Genomic DNA, 16,405 nt, shown 5'->3' on the forward strand with positions numbered 1-16,405 from the left:
CAAATCAGAACATTATCTTGTGTATTGCTCTGGATTAAAAGGCTACGTAAACACGTTGCAAACAAGCGACCCGTTATTTCTGGTTTTATCAAGAACTGGCAAGAAATAGGAACCGCTTACAAATGGAGCTAGCATGATTACATCAACTTGATGGCTAGACTTTGGACTGTACCAGATGACTGACACAATAGTTCTAATGTACAGACCTTTCAACATTAAATTTTGAGTCGCTAAATAATATCTTGTCATTTATCTTTCTAAATAAGTTTGTCTTTGATACAAAGCAAGAATAGAGGACTAGATACCAGCCCTTTACAATATCCAGCTGAAGTTAAACAATGAAAAAAACCTGTAAGTAGAGGTGGGCCTGATCCAAAGTCCTGGATCAAAGCACAAAATCAGTGTCACAGTTCAGGTCCACTGAACCTGTATTTCCCCTTGGTGGCCCAGCAAAGGGCACCCAACCCTCAGGCTTCCAGCTCCCCAGCCATTGCCTGTCTTGGATGGAGACACGTGCCCTTTTCCCTTCTGACCGAGGTGTTTCCAGACTGCACAGTTCCCTCCCTTCTTGACTGTGCATTTCCCAGCACAGACAGGTTGCCAAGGACACCGGCTGGCTGTCTCTTCAGAGATGGTTAACAGGTGTAAATGCTACAGTCATAAGTACTATGCAACGCTTTACTCATCAGGTGAAAAAGCATTGCAGAAAAACAACGAAAGAACCTACACGCCTTACCAGAGTCCACCCCAAGCCTAACATGGGCTCTGGCAGGACCAGGCCTTCAAACCCCCACCCAAGGGGCATTCCTTCTGGTTACCAAGGCCATGGCTACATGTACAGCGCTGCAGTGGCGGAGCTGTGCTGCCGCAGCAGGTTTGGTGAAGATGCTCTATGCCGAGCGCCGGCATAATTAAATCACCTCCACGAACAGCAGAAGCTACGTTGGCAAGAGGAGCTCTCCTGCAGACATAGCGCTGTCCACACACCCCTGAGCAACATAGGCTGTAGTGTAGACACAGTCCAAGGCATCACAGCTTCAGCTCGGAACAAGCACCCAGTCTTATGGGGACGCAGTAGGCCCAGTCCTCCCAACCCTCCCCTAAGGATTGTAGCCCGCCATGGGCCGGGGGTCCTATCCATGTGCTGGGTCAGCCTATAATCAGGCTATTTATCCCAAACTCCTTTCTTTGTTGGTCCTGGGAGAATCCAGTCTGAACTAGTATATGCGAACCTCTCCGGGGGGGGGGGGGCGGGAGGGGGGAAGGGTAGCTTAAAAGGGCTGCTAATGGAGGAAGTACATTAGATCCCCCTCCCTACTAGAGACGGTACCTATACTGCCACAATAAGCATATACAATTGCATTTTTATTGCGATGTACCCCCAAAGGTATTAACACTGCTTCAGTAAGGTTTAACTCAATTGAATCAGGTTTGTTCAGGATCTTGTCAGTCTGTCACACTCAGGACTCATATTTGAATTTTGCAAAGAGAGCCAATCTTAACTATGGCCAAACGCAACCCTGGGTCTAATCACTCCTGGACTTTGGAGTGTTTGAAACCTAGATTCTACTTCTGTACGTTGAGCCCAGCTCTAATTGTAAGCATCATAGAACCCTAACGATCTGAGATACTGCAGTAATAGTGGCCATAAAGGTATGCACGCGCCTCCCAATCTTTAATGTATTTATCCTCACACCACCCCTGTGAGGTAGGGAAAGGCTATTATCCCCATTTTACAGATGAGAAACTGAGGCACAAGGGCTCAGGTCCTCAAAGGGCATTTTGGTGCCTAGCGCCCATTGATTTTAATGGGGGGGCTAAGTGCCTAAACACCTTTGAGGCTCTGGGCTTAAATGACTTGCCCAAGGTCACACAGGATGTCTGTGGCGGAGCACAGAATTGAACCAGCACTCCTGGGGCCCAGTCTAGCACTAGACCATGCTGCCTCTCTTATGGCTCTGACAGGGCTACTCCGAAAATACTGAATTCATGCCTGGGCATGAAGATCTCAACAAATTACAGGGAATTCAGCGAAGAAGAATAAAATACCTAATTTTCATCCCTAGAGCTCAAAGCACTTTACGTTACCGCCACCTCGCAGAGGGGAAAGAGCAGTGAAGTAGCTTGCCCAGGTCAGCCAGCGGGCCAGCGGCAGAACCAGGAATCGAACCCAGAGAGGAGCAACTAAAACAATGAAAGGGGAGGAGGACCGACCAATTTATAAGAACTAAAAATATTCACATCCTGGCTAAGTGCAAAGTACAAGCAACAAAGAGCTATTTAGTAGTAATCCAAAGGGACCTAACTAGGAATAATGGGGTGAAATTAAGATAAGGAAAATTTTGGCCATATTAAAAAAAAAATCTTTGTAATGGTGAGATTAAACTGTGGAATAGTCTCTTCAAAAAAGATGGTGGAAGCTCCATCTCGTGGGCAATCTATGGCCTTCACAATCGACACACTGGCTGGACTATTCCTGCACAGCCAGGATTATGAGATAGATCACATGTGTGTTCTAGCTTTAATGTCTACGATGCTGATGCTTTCAGAAAACCCAGTTATCAGTGGACGACAGGGAGGGGCAACAAACGTAACCCACTGTACTATGATAAAAATGTTTAACTCCCCATTCAGCTTTCCATTAACCCATGCACCTGGCCTTTAACTAACACCAAAGAATATGCCCAGCGAGTGCAACAGAAAACATTTTTATGTAAGAGGAGGTGAACGTCACTAAAAATCAGAGCGTCTTTGTGCAGCATGCCAAACTGCTGAAGCGAAAAAATGTCTTCACTGAAAGGGCTCAGATGCGAGCATGTTTCAGTGCACAGCTCCAGGAAAAACTCCAATGATAAATGTGAGCTTGTTATCGTTGCTTTTCAGTGGGAAGCAAAGCCGGAAGGGGAAGTGGGAAGGAGCATGCTGGCTAATTGAAGCTTACATTGTCATTCAAGCACTGCATTTTAATGATAAACTGGTGATGGCACAAGTGTCGCTTAGTTCGCATCCAGGTTTAAGCATGCATATGTGTAAAAAAAGTCAATTATTAATTTAGTATTGTGATCGTGTTCATTAGCCTACACTATGTCTTCCAGTCACATGCCTAATGACATATTGATTCAAATGCCGCTTTTACTATAGGGCTTAAACGCACATTTAGGGCCAAATTCTGTGCCAGCTGGCCACCAAAACAGGTGCACATTAGTGCTATAAAAGCAATATAAGCATGTGGCCATATTTTAGCCATCTGCAGCCACTTCCACAGCCCTCCCAGTGCAGGTTATTCCTGTCGGTCCTGCCCCAGAATGCCCCCCTCTATCTTCATCTGTAGCATAGTTGCTCTACAGATTTGGGCCCTCATCCTGAAAAGACTTACACATCTGCTCAATTTTATGCATGTGAGCAGTCCTATTGATCCTGCAAAGCTAAGCATGTGCTGACTTTTTGCAGAATCAGGGCCTTAGAGAGGATCTGGAATCCAGGTGGAGGATTTCTGGCCTCTATTTCCTTCTCTACAGGGTTCTGCTGTGCCCAAAGACTCTGTTTCCAGCCAGGATTTCACTCTTTAGATTGTACAGGAAAGGGTCACTGGAAATTGGCTACAGCTAGCTACAAAGTCAGTTTTGAAAAATCAGGACAAGATCTCAAATCAAAATAAGGGAAAGAGTTATAGAAAGCAGATTTTCAGAGCAAATCTCTTTCAATCATATTGGATAGATCAACAAGGGCAGCTGCTTTTTAAATTGTTTGATATCAAAATTGATATCAAAATATATATTAGACTTCCCATTAACAAAAATATATGAGGTAGTAGGTTCCAACCGAATCTTCTGAGTGATTATCATTAGAAAATGTACTCTGAATGCAGTCTTTGTTATTACTAGTGCACGGTCCATATTTTACATAGCGCCTTTCATCTTACACGATGCTAAAGCACTTTGCAAACAATATGCATCTGCTACCACTGAAAAAGCAGGAAAGCACACCAGCAAGGGGTACAGTGCCTAGCACAACAGAGGGGAAATTCTGTCTAGTGACAGGGCAAGCACACTAATGAAAAGTGCCACAGGATCTTTAATTCACATATGGAAGAGATAAAGCCTTAGATTTTAAGGGCTCAGGTAACATTTCCAAAGGCTCCTAAGTCACTTGCATGCTTAAGTCTCATTGGTGTTCAATTAAAAGTCACTTTTGAAAATAGGTTCCTAAGTCACTTAAATACTTTGAAAATTTTACTCCCTTCTCTCATACTCCCTGTTACTGTAAATACCTGAGCACTCAATCTATGCTCAGATTAGATCCAGTAGAACCCCTATTTTACAAACTCACTGCAGACTGAGGAGTTCATAAAACTGAGAACCTCATAAAATGGAACATCTCAAAATTATGGTCGGTATAGTGCATAAGTTGAAGTCTGGTGCACTGTATCACTTTCTTCTTCCTTCAAAGCGTGCAAAATGATTTCTAATGCACATAAGCCATCATCAGAATGTGAAGGGATGTCTCCTTGTTCTTCATTGACATCACTTTAGTTATGTCATTTTTTTCTTTTGGGGAAAATGGTTTATATACATTTGTAAGATTAGTGCTCCTACAATTATGGGTCCACTGGACTACAGAAGGGTAAACAGCTGAGTCTCACAGGCCAAGATTTGAAGCTGAGGTAGCAAGAAGCCACTCCCAATCTGTTACTTAGACTACTGAGTTAATATTATTTATATTATGAATTTCATATGCTCTGTGTGTGGTAATATTCCTTATTATTATGGTTGCCTAATACTTCCCATTGCAAAACCCTCTTTTCAGTTGCTTATAACCTTGCCAAATTTTAACCATTTGGGCTGAAATTTTTCATATTGGGTGTCTTCTTTGGGCTGAATTTTATTTGGAAAATGTCAGCCAAAATGGTTCAGCCATTTTTGAGACTGAGGCTAGGGAAAAATACATTGTTTTGCAATGTTAAATACCTGATGATGACCTTTTCTTTTACAAGCTCCATTGGCCCCATGCTTTGAAAAAGGGACTTGAAATTTGGCAAGGGAGTGACTTTTGGATCAGGGATGTGCCTTTTTGCTGGTCCTGTGAAAATCCTCCAAAATGTGTCCAGCTTATTAAAAATAAAAAAAACCCTCAGCTTTCACATGTTCAGTAGAGACTTAGATTTTAGCTAAAATCTCCAAAGATTCTGTGCACAATTAGCATGCTCAGGCCTCTACTACATCTCCGGAGAGCAACTGAGCATGCTCTATTTCCTGACAGCGCCACGTAGTGGCTGGACTGTGCATGAGCTATCCCCAAAGGGTGGCTGGGCAAACAGGGGACAAGAAGCCAGGGGTGAAGTGGGTGGGAGAGGGAATGAATGGGCAAGAAGACTGGGAGTGGTAGCAAGTGGAGAGACAGACTGCGATGGGGAGTAGAGAGGCATGAGACTAGGTCTTTCTGGGTAAGGAAAAAAGGATGGGGATCAGCAGCATGAGGAGTGGACAATGGGACTGGCTAGGTGAGGAGAATGGGACTAGGATGAGGAGCCGGGAATGGGGAAGAGACAGCACTAGCACTGGGCAGAAGGGGGGTCATGCTTGGGGAGAATGGGCAAAAGAGTCAGTGCTCACTAGTGCACACTCCCCTCCACAGCCTGGAATAGGTCCGTGTGTCTCACCATTCATCTGTTGTCAGCAAATACCCATGAAACCCACCAGCAAAGTATCCTATGTGCTGATTCACATAGAGGATAACAACCTACTACTGCTATCAGTTATTCAAGTGACAGAGGTCTCTGCAGTGGTGCTAACAGTTCCAACCATGCTGTTGACCCATGTGGGTGTCAATATGAAGGCAACCTTACTTCTGGCATATTCTAACTTTTGATTGCTTGACTTCACAAACTTAATAATGTTTTAAAAAAACATTTTATGAATGTTATATACAGTATAATTCCAGTTTTGTAAATTCTCTTTAGCCAGAAATCCTAGTTGTCCAAATCCGCAGTGTGTCCCCCATGTAGCCCTATGTTGGATCAAAAGTAGCAAAATAGCACTTCGGTTTATCCAAATGCCAAGTTACCCAAAAGTTTTCAGTGTTCCCCAGGCCATACGGACAACCAGAAATGTATTATATACACATTCCTACAGACATGCGTATATATACACACACACACACACACACCCTTTATACACGTTATTGATATTAGTTACATAGCACTAAAAGTGTACAAAGGGACTTTACAAATAGGAGCTGGCCCAACTCCAGAGAGCTTGCACTCTCACTAGAGGATGTACAGCTGAATGTTTGAGGAGGAGAGATGACAAAAAGCAAGGTAATTCTCACACAAAATTATCCAGAATTTTTTGATTATAGCAATCAACATTATTTGCTGAGCTATAAAATAGGTATATTTGAAATGTTTTAGATTTGATTTCAGTTAGGCATTGCTCCTCCAGGCAATATCCTGTTTCAAGTCATAACTGTGACATGTCCTGGTTTCTGTTTAATGCCTCACAGCAACCATACATAAACTGTGCCTTTGGGAAACAAATAAGGCAGAATAAACAGTCTAAACCTCATTAAACATCACAATTTGGGACAAGAGAAAATGTTCAGTCATCCATATTCAATACTAAAATGAGTTATTTAAGGAATAAGAACAGATGAAAACTGATCTGAAATCTCCTGTATTAAACCAGGCAATGGTTTAAAAAGAATTATTATCTAACACTGGAAAAAATGACTATAAAGTGAGGATGGCGCTTCGTTCAATAGAGAATATTTTCTTCTCCTGAATATCTTTGAAATATTCAGCACTATTGAGTTAATGGGATCAGCTAAAAGAGAAACATTCAAATGGTATAACCCAGTGGCACAAACCAAGATAGCAATTAAATGGGAGAATACCCGAAAAACAATAATAAACAGGATTAATTTAAACCAAGACTGACAACCTGCGAGAAAATGTATTTTTTTCATAATAGTTTCTCTCTTCCTTTGTCATATGCTTCCTGTCCTCCAACCGTCATGACATCATGTTTATGTTACCACTGGATCCTTTAGATATATAATTAGATACATGGTAACTTTGATTTATTTTGAAGAATGTGAAGTATTATTTTAAAGTAAACAGAACCCTGCATAAACACACTGGAGACGAAGCAAAAGAGGTGGAGAAAATAGATGTGTGTAAGTGAGGCATCAGACCAACCTTCAATAACTTTGTGATCAGAACTTTTTCGGTTGCCAGAGAAGAGAACAAGGAGGCTTGAGAATAGAGAGAAACTACAGATCCTTGGATTTCTACCTGGGGCAGAATGTTCAGCCTTTGTTGGTTTGTGTCATGAAAGAATATTGCAGTCACCGAAAGTTAATTTTGAAGATACCTTTTTTACAGAGGAAAAGTTATCACACATGAACAAGAAGAAGTAACAAGGCAGGGCTGAACAATGGTGCTTGTATTACCACACGCTGGCAGAGGGCCAGATTCACTGGCAAGGTAAGTGGATAAAACTTCTTTGAATTTGATCCAAAGTCTATTAAAACTGGCAAAATAAATAAATAAATAAAACAAAACAACCAGAAATCCACTTTGACGGGAAATCACTTTGAAGGTCCACCTAGGACCGGCAAAAGTTACTTACCAATGTGTGGAAGGCTATTATGAAAGAACGTATGGACAGAAGCCATTCTCTCCTTTGTAACACTAAGTGTCTTCTATCAAGGTAAAACAAAGAGATGTATTTTGGGAGTGGAGAACAAATGACTAGGACAAATAAAGAAAATGCAGGTCAGGGAGACCTAGAAAATGAAGAGACTGGACTAAATCAATCATGTTTTGACAAACCAAAATGTGCATAAAAAGACAGACACGTTGGCACAAGGTAGAAAATGTGAGCCAGTGAAAAGATAGAGAAGACACAGTACTGTATTTGGAAATGAAATTCTTTTTGATTGTGCTTCAGTTGTTCATTGACGTCAGTGGAAGATGAGGGAGCTCAATACTTAACGGCTAGGGGTCCTATGAGCAGATAGACTTACTTACTATTACAGAGCCTGTGCTGTTCTTCAACTATTGCTTGCATGTAAAAGTTCCTGGGCAAGATTCACTGAAACACTCCAGCTGCTTTGTGCTACGATGATTGAAATGGCTGTTTAAACTTGGGTTACAGCTGCCTTGCATTGCTGGAGTGGAGCAAAGTATCCAGATCAGATGGGTGATAAAATAATGTTTTTTTTCTGTACAGCACTTATAAATATGTTTCAGTCTCTCGGCTATACTGACAGGTGTGTATTTAGCGGTCCATATTTCACTCTTCAGTACAGATAGTTATAGTGCGATTATACAACCGAACACCCTCCCTCCTCCCCAGAGTCTGAGCTCAGTTAGACTGGACAGAAGCTGGGCAACTGAACCCAAGCTGTATGGTGATTGGAGGTGAGGGCTCTGTACGGCAGCGTCTCTGTGTAGCTGTGTTCTCATTGGTACATCTTGAAGGAAATTAACTACCACATTTTATACAACACATTCCCAAAGAATTTTAAAGTTTTGTCCGAGTAGTCCATTATGAAAATGCAATAAATAAAATTCACCACGACACAATTTCTACTGTGTGCCCCCGAGAGATGTCTCGCGCACCCTCTCTCGCCTCCCCCTCCCCAGGATATGCATACCACAGCTTGGGAACCCCTGAAGACTGACCTGAAACTTTTACTACCAAGGCACATTAATATAATATTTACCATTTTATAGGACACTATGCAAAGAAAATACTTAATTCACCTATACTGTGTACACAACTTTGCTGAGTAACTGTATAATCTTATTGCCTATCTTTCCCCACCACCTCCTCCCTGTTGTTATTGTGTTATGGCAGCATCTAGAAGTCTAAACTCAGATTGGGGACCCACTGTACTAGATGGTGTACAAACACAGAGGGCATGTCTCCATTTACTGGTGGATCAACCCGGCAGCAATCGATCAACTGGGGGTTGATTTAGTGGGTCTAGATAGCTAAATCGCCCGCCAATCGCTCTCCCGTCAACTCCAGAACGAGAAGGATAAAGTAAGTCGACAAAAGAGTTTCTCCAGTCGACAGCAATAAGTCAACCTCAGGTACATTGACTCCAGCTATGTTATTCACGTAGCTGGAGTTGCGTAACTTAGATTGACTTAACCCCATAATGTAGACCTGTTCAGAGTAATAGCATCATAGAATCATAGACTTTAAGGTCAGAAGAGACTATTACGATTGTCTAGTCTGACCTCCTGCACAATGCAGGCCACAGAATCTCACCCACCCACTCCTGTATCAACCCCCTAAACTATGTCTGAGCTATTGAAGTCCTCAAATCATGGTTTAAAGACTTCAGGGTGCAGAGAATCCACTAGCAATAAACTGTCCCTGCCCTAAAGACTTTGTGATCTAAACAGACAAGTCAGACAAAAATTAGGGATAAAAAAATTATTATTATCCCTGATGTACAGATGGGGAACTGAGGCACAGAAAGATTAAATGACTTTCCCAAGGTTATATAGGAAATTAACAAATCTCTGGAGTGTAGAACCTAGATCACCTGATTCCCAGTCCAATGCCTTAACCATGAGACCATCCTTTCTCCTGCTGCTCTGTTTGCCTTTTTGTTGTCTCATGTATGAAAGTAGCTGGTCAGCTCTTTGGCATGCAGACCATGTATGAGTCGTCTCTCCTGTCAAGCACCTAGCAGACTTTTGGGTGATGAAAGATAGCAGTAATTGGCCTCAATTGCAGTTGAAGGCATAGGTTCAGCCATTGGGTTGAGGGGATGGGAGGGGAGGAGATGAGAAGGAGAAGTCCCTGGCCATTTCTTGCTGTCTCTATTGATGTAAAGCTTGCTGTGGTTCTAGGATGGATACGCACTCACTTCTACTTCCCCACCCTCCAACTTTTTTATGTGGTTTATGGTGCTCAGCATCTTGCAGGATACAGCCCAAAGTCAGTTTAACCTATGCAGCTCACTCTGCATAACAGCAGAGAGGGTCCGTCTAGTTAAGCTTTCTTATGCCAGTCATGTGTCCTTTCTGACTGACCCATCCGGAGTGGCTTTCCTAGCCACTGCCTTACCATATATAACATAAATTAGTACAGTAAGTGTGATCAGCATCACATAAGAAATAAACAGTCTTTTGCAATTGTGTAACCCATGTCACTGAGCCATATGTAGGACCAGAAAAATATAGTTCCATATTTGCCTGCATTCTCAGTTCCTGTTAGAGACTGTTCCCATCACAAAATACCCTGCATATAGCTATATCACACACACACCTCTATGACTGTGTACCGTATGCATTATATATACCACACCAGCACAATCTGTAGTCAACCTACTATGTATAATTTGTTGTGTCCTTGACTCGTCCCACATATGATATTCTGAAACTATTAAGTAAAATGAATATTATCCACATTACATCTTCCACAGATGAAAAAAACGTTAACATCTGGATTACAGATATGCTTCCATTCATTTATGGCCTTCGGGGAGTGTCACTAATGCACAGAACGTCCTTGGGTTCTTGGTTTTGCAGGGATCTCTGACTTCCCGAAAGCTATGTAAAGAAATCCCGTGTAACCTGATACTCCTTATTGGCTATGTACCTGACTGAAGAAGGTAAATTAATCCATCAACGAATAAGTCACATATGCAATAAATTGACTCCCAATCTACATGTTTCATACAGCAATATAGGAAAAACGGATGTTGTGCTAAATCCATGCTGTATTTTGAGATCTGCCATTGAAAATGATGAAGGAAGCGCATGTAGATACCCTCGTTTTTTTAAAGAACAGATCGATCCTTTAGTATAGGTTCTGCTAGCAGCTCCTCTAACACAGTTTTTAAAGACCCACAGTGTGATGATCTGAGGTCAGAAATTAGAAGAGATTTAAACTCTGTTTCCAAACAAGCCACTTCAAGCTCAGAAACTCTATTTAGCAAGCAAAATGCCATAAATAGAAAAATTAGATTAAAAAGTCTGTCAAAAATAATTCACCCAGCATCTGGAAAATACCTACTGCACAAGTGCTACAAGGATAATACTGGATCCATAAGAACCATGTTTAAAACTGATCCATGCAGCACAAATTCTTTAACATCATGAAGGGAAAGTGATATGTTTTAATCATAAGCAAAAAAAAGGGGGAAATCAGAAGAATGCATGGACTGGAAGAGAATGAAGATCTGGGCTGATTCTTAGAGCCCTGCTCAAGTGTGTTTTGTTTTGTTTTAAAACATTTGGTGCTAAATGTTCAAGCCTCAGCTGTACCTGCAGAATATGTACCGTGCCCAAGAAATAGTTTATTGCACACCCATAAGTACTGCATGATACATTCACTCATCTTTGTGTTTTCCACATAGAGCTATCTATTTGCACAGCATGAGTATAGGCTCATATGAACAGAGCATTTTGAGATGGAAACGTGTTCATGATTTACTTGTTTGAGTAAGAACCATAAACTTGCTCTTATAGTATTCACCTTGGATAGTAACTTCCTTTTATGTGCTTGCCTCAAACATTGTACAAGCACATTGTCTTTTGTTTGCAAGAATGTCCACAGAAGCAGAACATGTCACAAATACCCAAGTGAATGTGCATTCATCCATGCCAGACGTGTTGCATATAATTGTGCAAATAGGCATTTGTGCAAACGCTTGAGCCATAAATGATTCGCTCGTGCTTTTCTCCTGTTTATAAATGTGTCAGTCATCCAGTCAAGGAGCACAAACAATACCCATGTGAATTAAGTGACCAATCACACAACACAAACGGCAAATTACAAAACAGTGAATATTCAAAGCAACAGTCACAGCAAATAGTTCAGGGGTAATCCATACACTCAAATGTTTAATAAAATACTCTTTGAATAATTTCAAACAACAAATAAATTTCCCATTTTCCTATCTTAATGTCATAGGGCCCAGTCCTGTAACACTGGGAATAGTGCCATCTACTGTGAATAGTTCTATTGACTACAGTATGACTATTTCAGGGAAGGATATGGTGGTGGTTTTAAAACATACCACAATTTTTCTAGGTTAGGTTTCAATACACACATCCTACCAGGTGGTACTAGACATATACCATATTAGTAGAAGCTACAGAAAAATTATGTGGAGCTGTATGGTTCTCTAACTTGGCTTATCTTGGTTTCAGTGGGGCTATTCGTAGTAGGAAGCTTTACACCTGGTAGTGTTTGCAGGATTGACCTCTCAGGGCAGATGCTCAATTGGCATAAACCATCACAGTTCCATTATGGAGCTATGATAAGTTACACCACTTAAAGATCTGTCCCCCTAGACTGTAACCAAATCAGATAATTAAAAAAGAGATCACAGTTATAAGCTACTGTTACGGGTCTGCCACTCTGTCTTCTACAGATTATGCAGGTTCTAGACCATTACCCGAAGATCAGTAAAAGAGGCATGAAGCTGCAATTTCTACTATAAGTATATGAACATTACCACTGGGGAATTTTTTTAACAGTTTGTTATTTAAGAATGGATAAATTTGATATACGTATTAAATTGTCAGAGCTGCAGAGACCACCAAAAAGATTGTTGTGAGAACCCCTAAACCCATCTAAGACCTAGTGAACCTCCAACTTCCACCCCTGAAAGAATCATGATAAAAAGACCAAAAGTGTATATTAATTGACCAGAAACTAAACTAATTTTGCATAAGTGTTATTTTAGTGTGTCTGCAATCCATAGAACTGATTTGGCCAACATGATTTCAGCCCAAACAGAATCTCAACCAAAAAAGAGAATTTGCCAGAGCCCTAAATTGTATTTATCTACTGGTTGCGGATTTGTTAAACAATGTGGAAAAGAGGAATACACTAAAGACCGCCTACAGCTCAGAGAAGGCACTATCTTTTCCTATGTGTCTCAACATTTTCTCTTTGAAAATTTGGAATTTTCTGAGTCTTGATATGTAACAGTTTGAAATCAAGAGTGTACATTTTCACAGATAAAGGTTAAAAATATTTTAATGGGCAATTTCAACTGACCTGAAATACATTCACATCTAACACTTTATTCATGCCAGTATCCATTTAAGAGGTTGTTTAACAAATTTTCAGCTTATGAATGTTTACGTCTTAGATCTGTCACTGAGATAAGAGTCAGGTGGTGTTAAACCCAGAAAAATAAATGAAGTGGCTTTTTATAGTGATTATTAAACAAACAACCCCCCCCATAAAACCAAAGTTCTAAAAATGGGTCTTCAAACCAGACTACTTAAATTAAACATAAACATTCATAACCTGAAAATGTTTTCCCGCTGTCGGCCTCATCAGAATTTTAAGTATTATATTATGACTTTAATAAAAGAACCATGCATGCAAACTGATTAGCTTAGATTGTCACTCATGTTTATACTTGGATATCTTTTTAAACATTCCTTTATTATTTTTTAAAACATCAAAAACCTACACTACTGAAACCAAGGTGTCATGATGTGATTTTAAACTTTGATATTTTCATGTACCTGTACAATATATTTTCAAAGAGAATGTTCCAGAAGAGTGAATAATTTGCAATAAATTATTTATTTGATGAATGCAGCCTCTCTTTCTATCCATGAACAGATATCAATTTTCTCAGATTTATTCATTCTTTGAATTTGACAAATAACTCAGATTTTTTTACTTTGTGGTATGTTCATGAATATTTGCATGTCAATCAGCGTTGCTTCACTGAGATTGGTTAGATAAGTCACATGGTATCTGTTTGCTTCCCTGAATGTTCAAACTCCAACAACCTAATTTCTTCTATACGTGACTTTGCAGGTGCAAATACCTGTGCAAGTAAAATTTGATTGCTCACATCTTCAAAGCAAAAGGGACCACAGTGTGAACAATGTAGACAAATATTAGTGGACGTTTATCTGCAATATTTGCCCAGCTCTCAACACGTTACTAGATGCTTTAGTTTTGTACAAAGAAGCTGATCTAGGTCCAATTGAAGTCAAGGTAAAAAAACTCCCAATGGTTTCAAGGGAAGCAGGATTAGGCATCTAATTATGAGATTCTTTAAAGACCAAGGTGAAATCTTGGCTCCACTTAAATCAATGGCAAAAATCCCATTGAGTCCAGCGAAGGCAGGATTTCACCCCAGATGACGGCCCCAATCCTGCAAACTGTGCTGAGCAACTCTTGATGGATACTGAGGAACCTACTTTTCCAATGAACATAGAGCCTGGAGGTCAGAAGACCAAACTTGGCCAGGACCTCAAAATTTGGCCCAATGATTTTCAAGGGGCGTTAAGGATGCTCAGCCCTACCTAAAATAATCTCAGCATAGCTCAGGCTCAGACCCATATTTTCTAGATGTAATTTAAAAAAATCAGGTCACGTGTTGGGCTCCTTTAAGGAATTGGAAAACAAAGCATCTGTATTTCCAATAAAAGCAGGGCAGGTTTCAAATGGCTGTGATTCTTCCATGTTTTGACTGAAAAGCATTTTTCTTCTGAGACTATGATGGATATGCAACATATTGCCTAAGTAACTATTCATCAGGTAGCAAAGCGGCCCCGTCAGAGAAAAACCAGCTTCCCACGGAACCTTTTACATCAGGAGCGGAGCGGAGAAGATCACAACAGGTTAAAAGCGCTTCTAGGATGCCACAACTAAGAAAACAAAATCTACACTGTAATAACTGCCCGTCTCTGAATAATCGCTGGTCCTGTCCGATTGTTGGTAAAGTTTCCCTTCCCCACAACCTGCCTAGGCACCGGGCAGAGTCGAGATTTCAGCGCCACAGCAGCCAGCACCTGAGCTCCTGGATCCCCCTCGGCCGGCTTCCTCCCCCACTGCCAGGTGCTCAGGGCGCTTGGCTGCCAGGGGCTGCTTCCTTTCGGGGGGGCTTTCCCAGTCTGTGGCGCTAACCCCCCCCCCCCAACAGCTCCGCGCCCAGTTACTAAAACAACGAGCCGAGTTGGCGGAGAAGCCACTTTGGCCGGAGCGGGGACGAGACGTCCTGACCCCTTTGTGGGGTTTAGCTTGTAACTGGGGCGCGCGCGGGGTGGGGGGGTGTCTTGTAAGTCTGATTCGGATCCCATTGTTTAGACGGTGCAGCCCCGCAGGGCGGGGACCCGGTCTCTGGGCGTTTGCTGAGCACACACTGCAGGGGCTGCAGTAATGGTCCGCAGGGTCTGTCCGGAGAGAAACTAGGACCCCCCCCTCTCCCCAGATGAAAGCGCAGGTCCCACCGCGCCAGCCTGGCGCCTTTCTCCCCGCGGCACCCGCCAGTGCGTTTGCCCAGGAGCGCGGGCAGAGAGCGGGGCTCGGGCAGGGCAGCCGCCCTGGGCAAGGCATCCCCATCCCCAGCCGAGGTCCGGTTCCCATAGCAATCGCCGGGAGACCGGTTGCCAAGGCAACCACCTCCTCCTCCTCCTCCTGGACCGAGGCGGAGAGTCCGGTCTAGGGTCTGGCTGTCCGGGGCAGAGCCCAGCGAGGGACCCAGCCTGGGCCGGGAAGAAACTTTCCTGCCTCTTTGCTCCCTTCCCCGCCCCAGCCCCAGCCCCAGCCCCAGCCCGGGCCCTACCTTCCAGGCAGCAGATCCGCCAGAGCCCCGAGTGCGTGCGGTCCCCCTTGGCCCGGCGGGGCTGGCTCGGGCTCTGCGGCTCCTCCATGCTGAGGTTGGTCCCGTTGCAGATGTGGGCGCTGGAGTAGAGCCAGTAGTCGGTGCCGATGGCGATGGCCATGAGGCTGAAGGCGGCGAAGGCTCCCACCGTGGTCAGCAGCATCTGGACCCCCCGGTCACACCACACCATGGTGCTTCATAGCCCCCCGCGCCGGCTCAGGGGGCAGCAATGGACCGAGGCGAGGCGCTGCCTTCCCCGCACCAGCACCGCCCGCCCGCTGCGGCTTCCCCCGCCTGCCATGCACCCGGCGCGGGGAGAGGCAGCCGGGGCATGGGGGGACAATGCCCCGTCTCCCTGGGGAGGGGCTGGCCTCCTCCCCGGAGCCCGGCGGGAGAAGCTAGATCCCCCGCCTTCCCAGCCCGTCTTGAGCCGCTGCGTGCCCAGGGTCCCCCCTCCAGCATGCACCAGCCAGGCCTCCCCCTGCCCAAACTCCGAGCAGCAGCTAGCGGAGCAAGCGGAGGGGGCTTCGGCGGCGGCGGAGGCTCCGCCTCTCCTCGCTGGACCACTAGGTAATTCTCAGGCTGGGGCGGGGGGGCGCAGACCGAGCTTGGCCAGGCACCAGGGAGGAAGCCCCAGTCCAGCTCCTGGGGTCTGATCAGGCCCCCTCGGTGCTGCGGGAGAGGCGTTGTGGAAGCTGGGTGCCCCCTGCCTGGAGCATTCGCCCTCCCCCGTCCCTGCCTAACTTGGTGGAGGTCCTCAGTCCTCCCCCCAAGCCTGCTACTCATGGGCTGTGTA

At 43.6% G+C, this 16,405-nt stretch overlaps 1 protein-coding gene across 1 annotated transcript in view; it reads right to left on the reverse strand.

Annotated features, from left to right (window-relative positions):
- Positions 1-15,799, reverse strand: part of CACNG4 (calcium voltage-gated channel auxiliary subunit gamma 4) — a 53,091-nt gene extending 37,292 nt beyond the window's left edge. The window contains exon 1 of the mRNA XM_039501859.1: positions 15,571-15,799. Within this exon, the coding sequence (XP_039357793.1) occupies positions 15,571-15,799 (229 nt within the window). The remainder of the gene's footprint in view (positions 1-15,570) is intronic.
- Positions 15,800-16,405: the final 606 nt, after the last annotated feature.

Source organism: Mauremys reevesii, linkage group 15 (genome assembly GCF_016161935.1).
Source record: "Mauremys reevesii isolate NIE-2019 linkage group 15, ASM1616193v1, whole genome shotgun sequence".
Lineage (NCBI taxonomy): Eukaryota > Metazoa > Chordata > Testudines > Geoemydidae > Mauremys > Mauremys reevesii.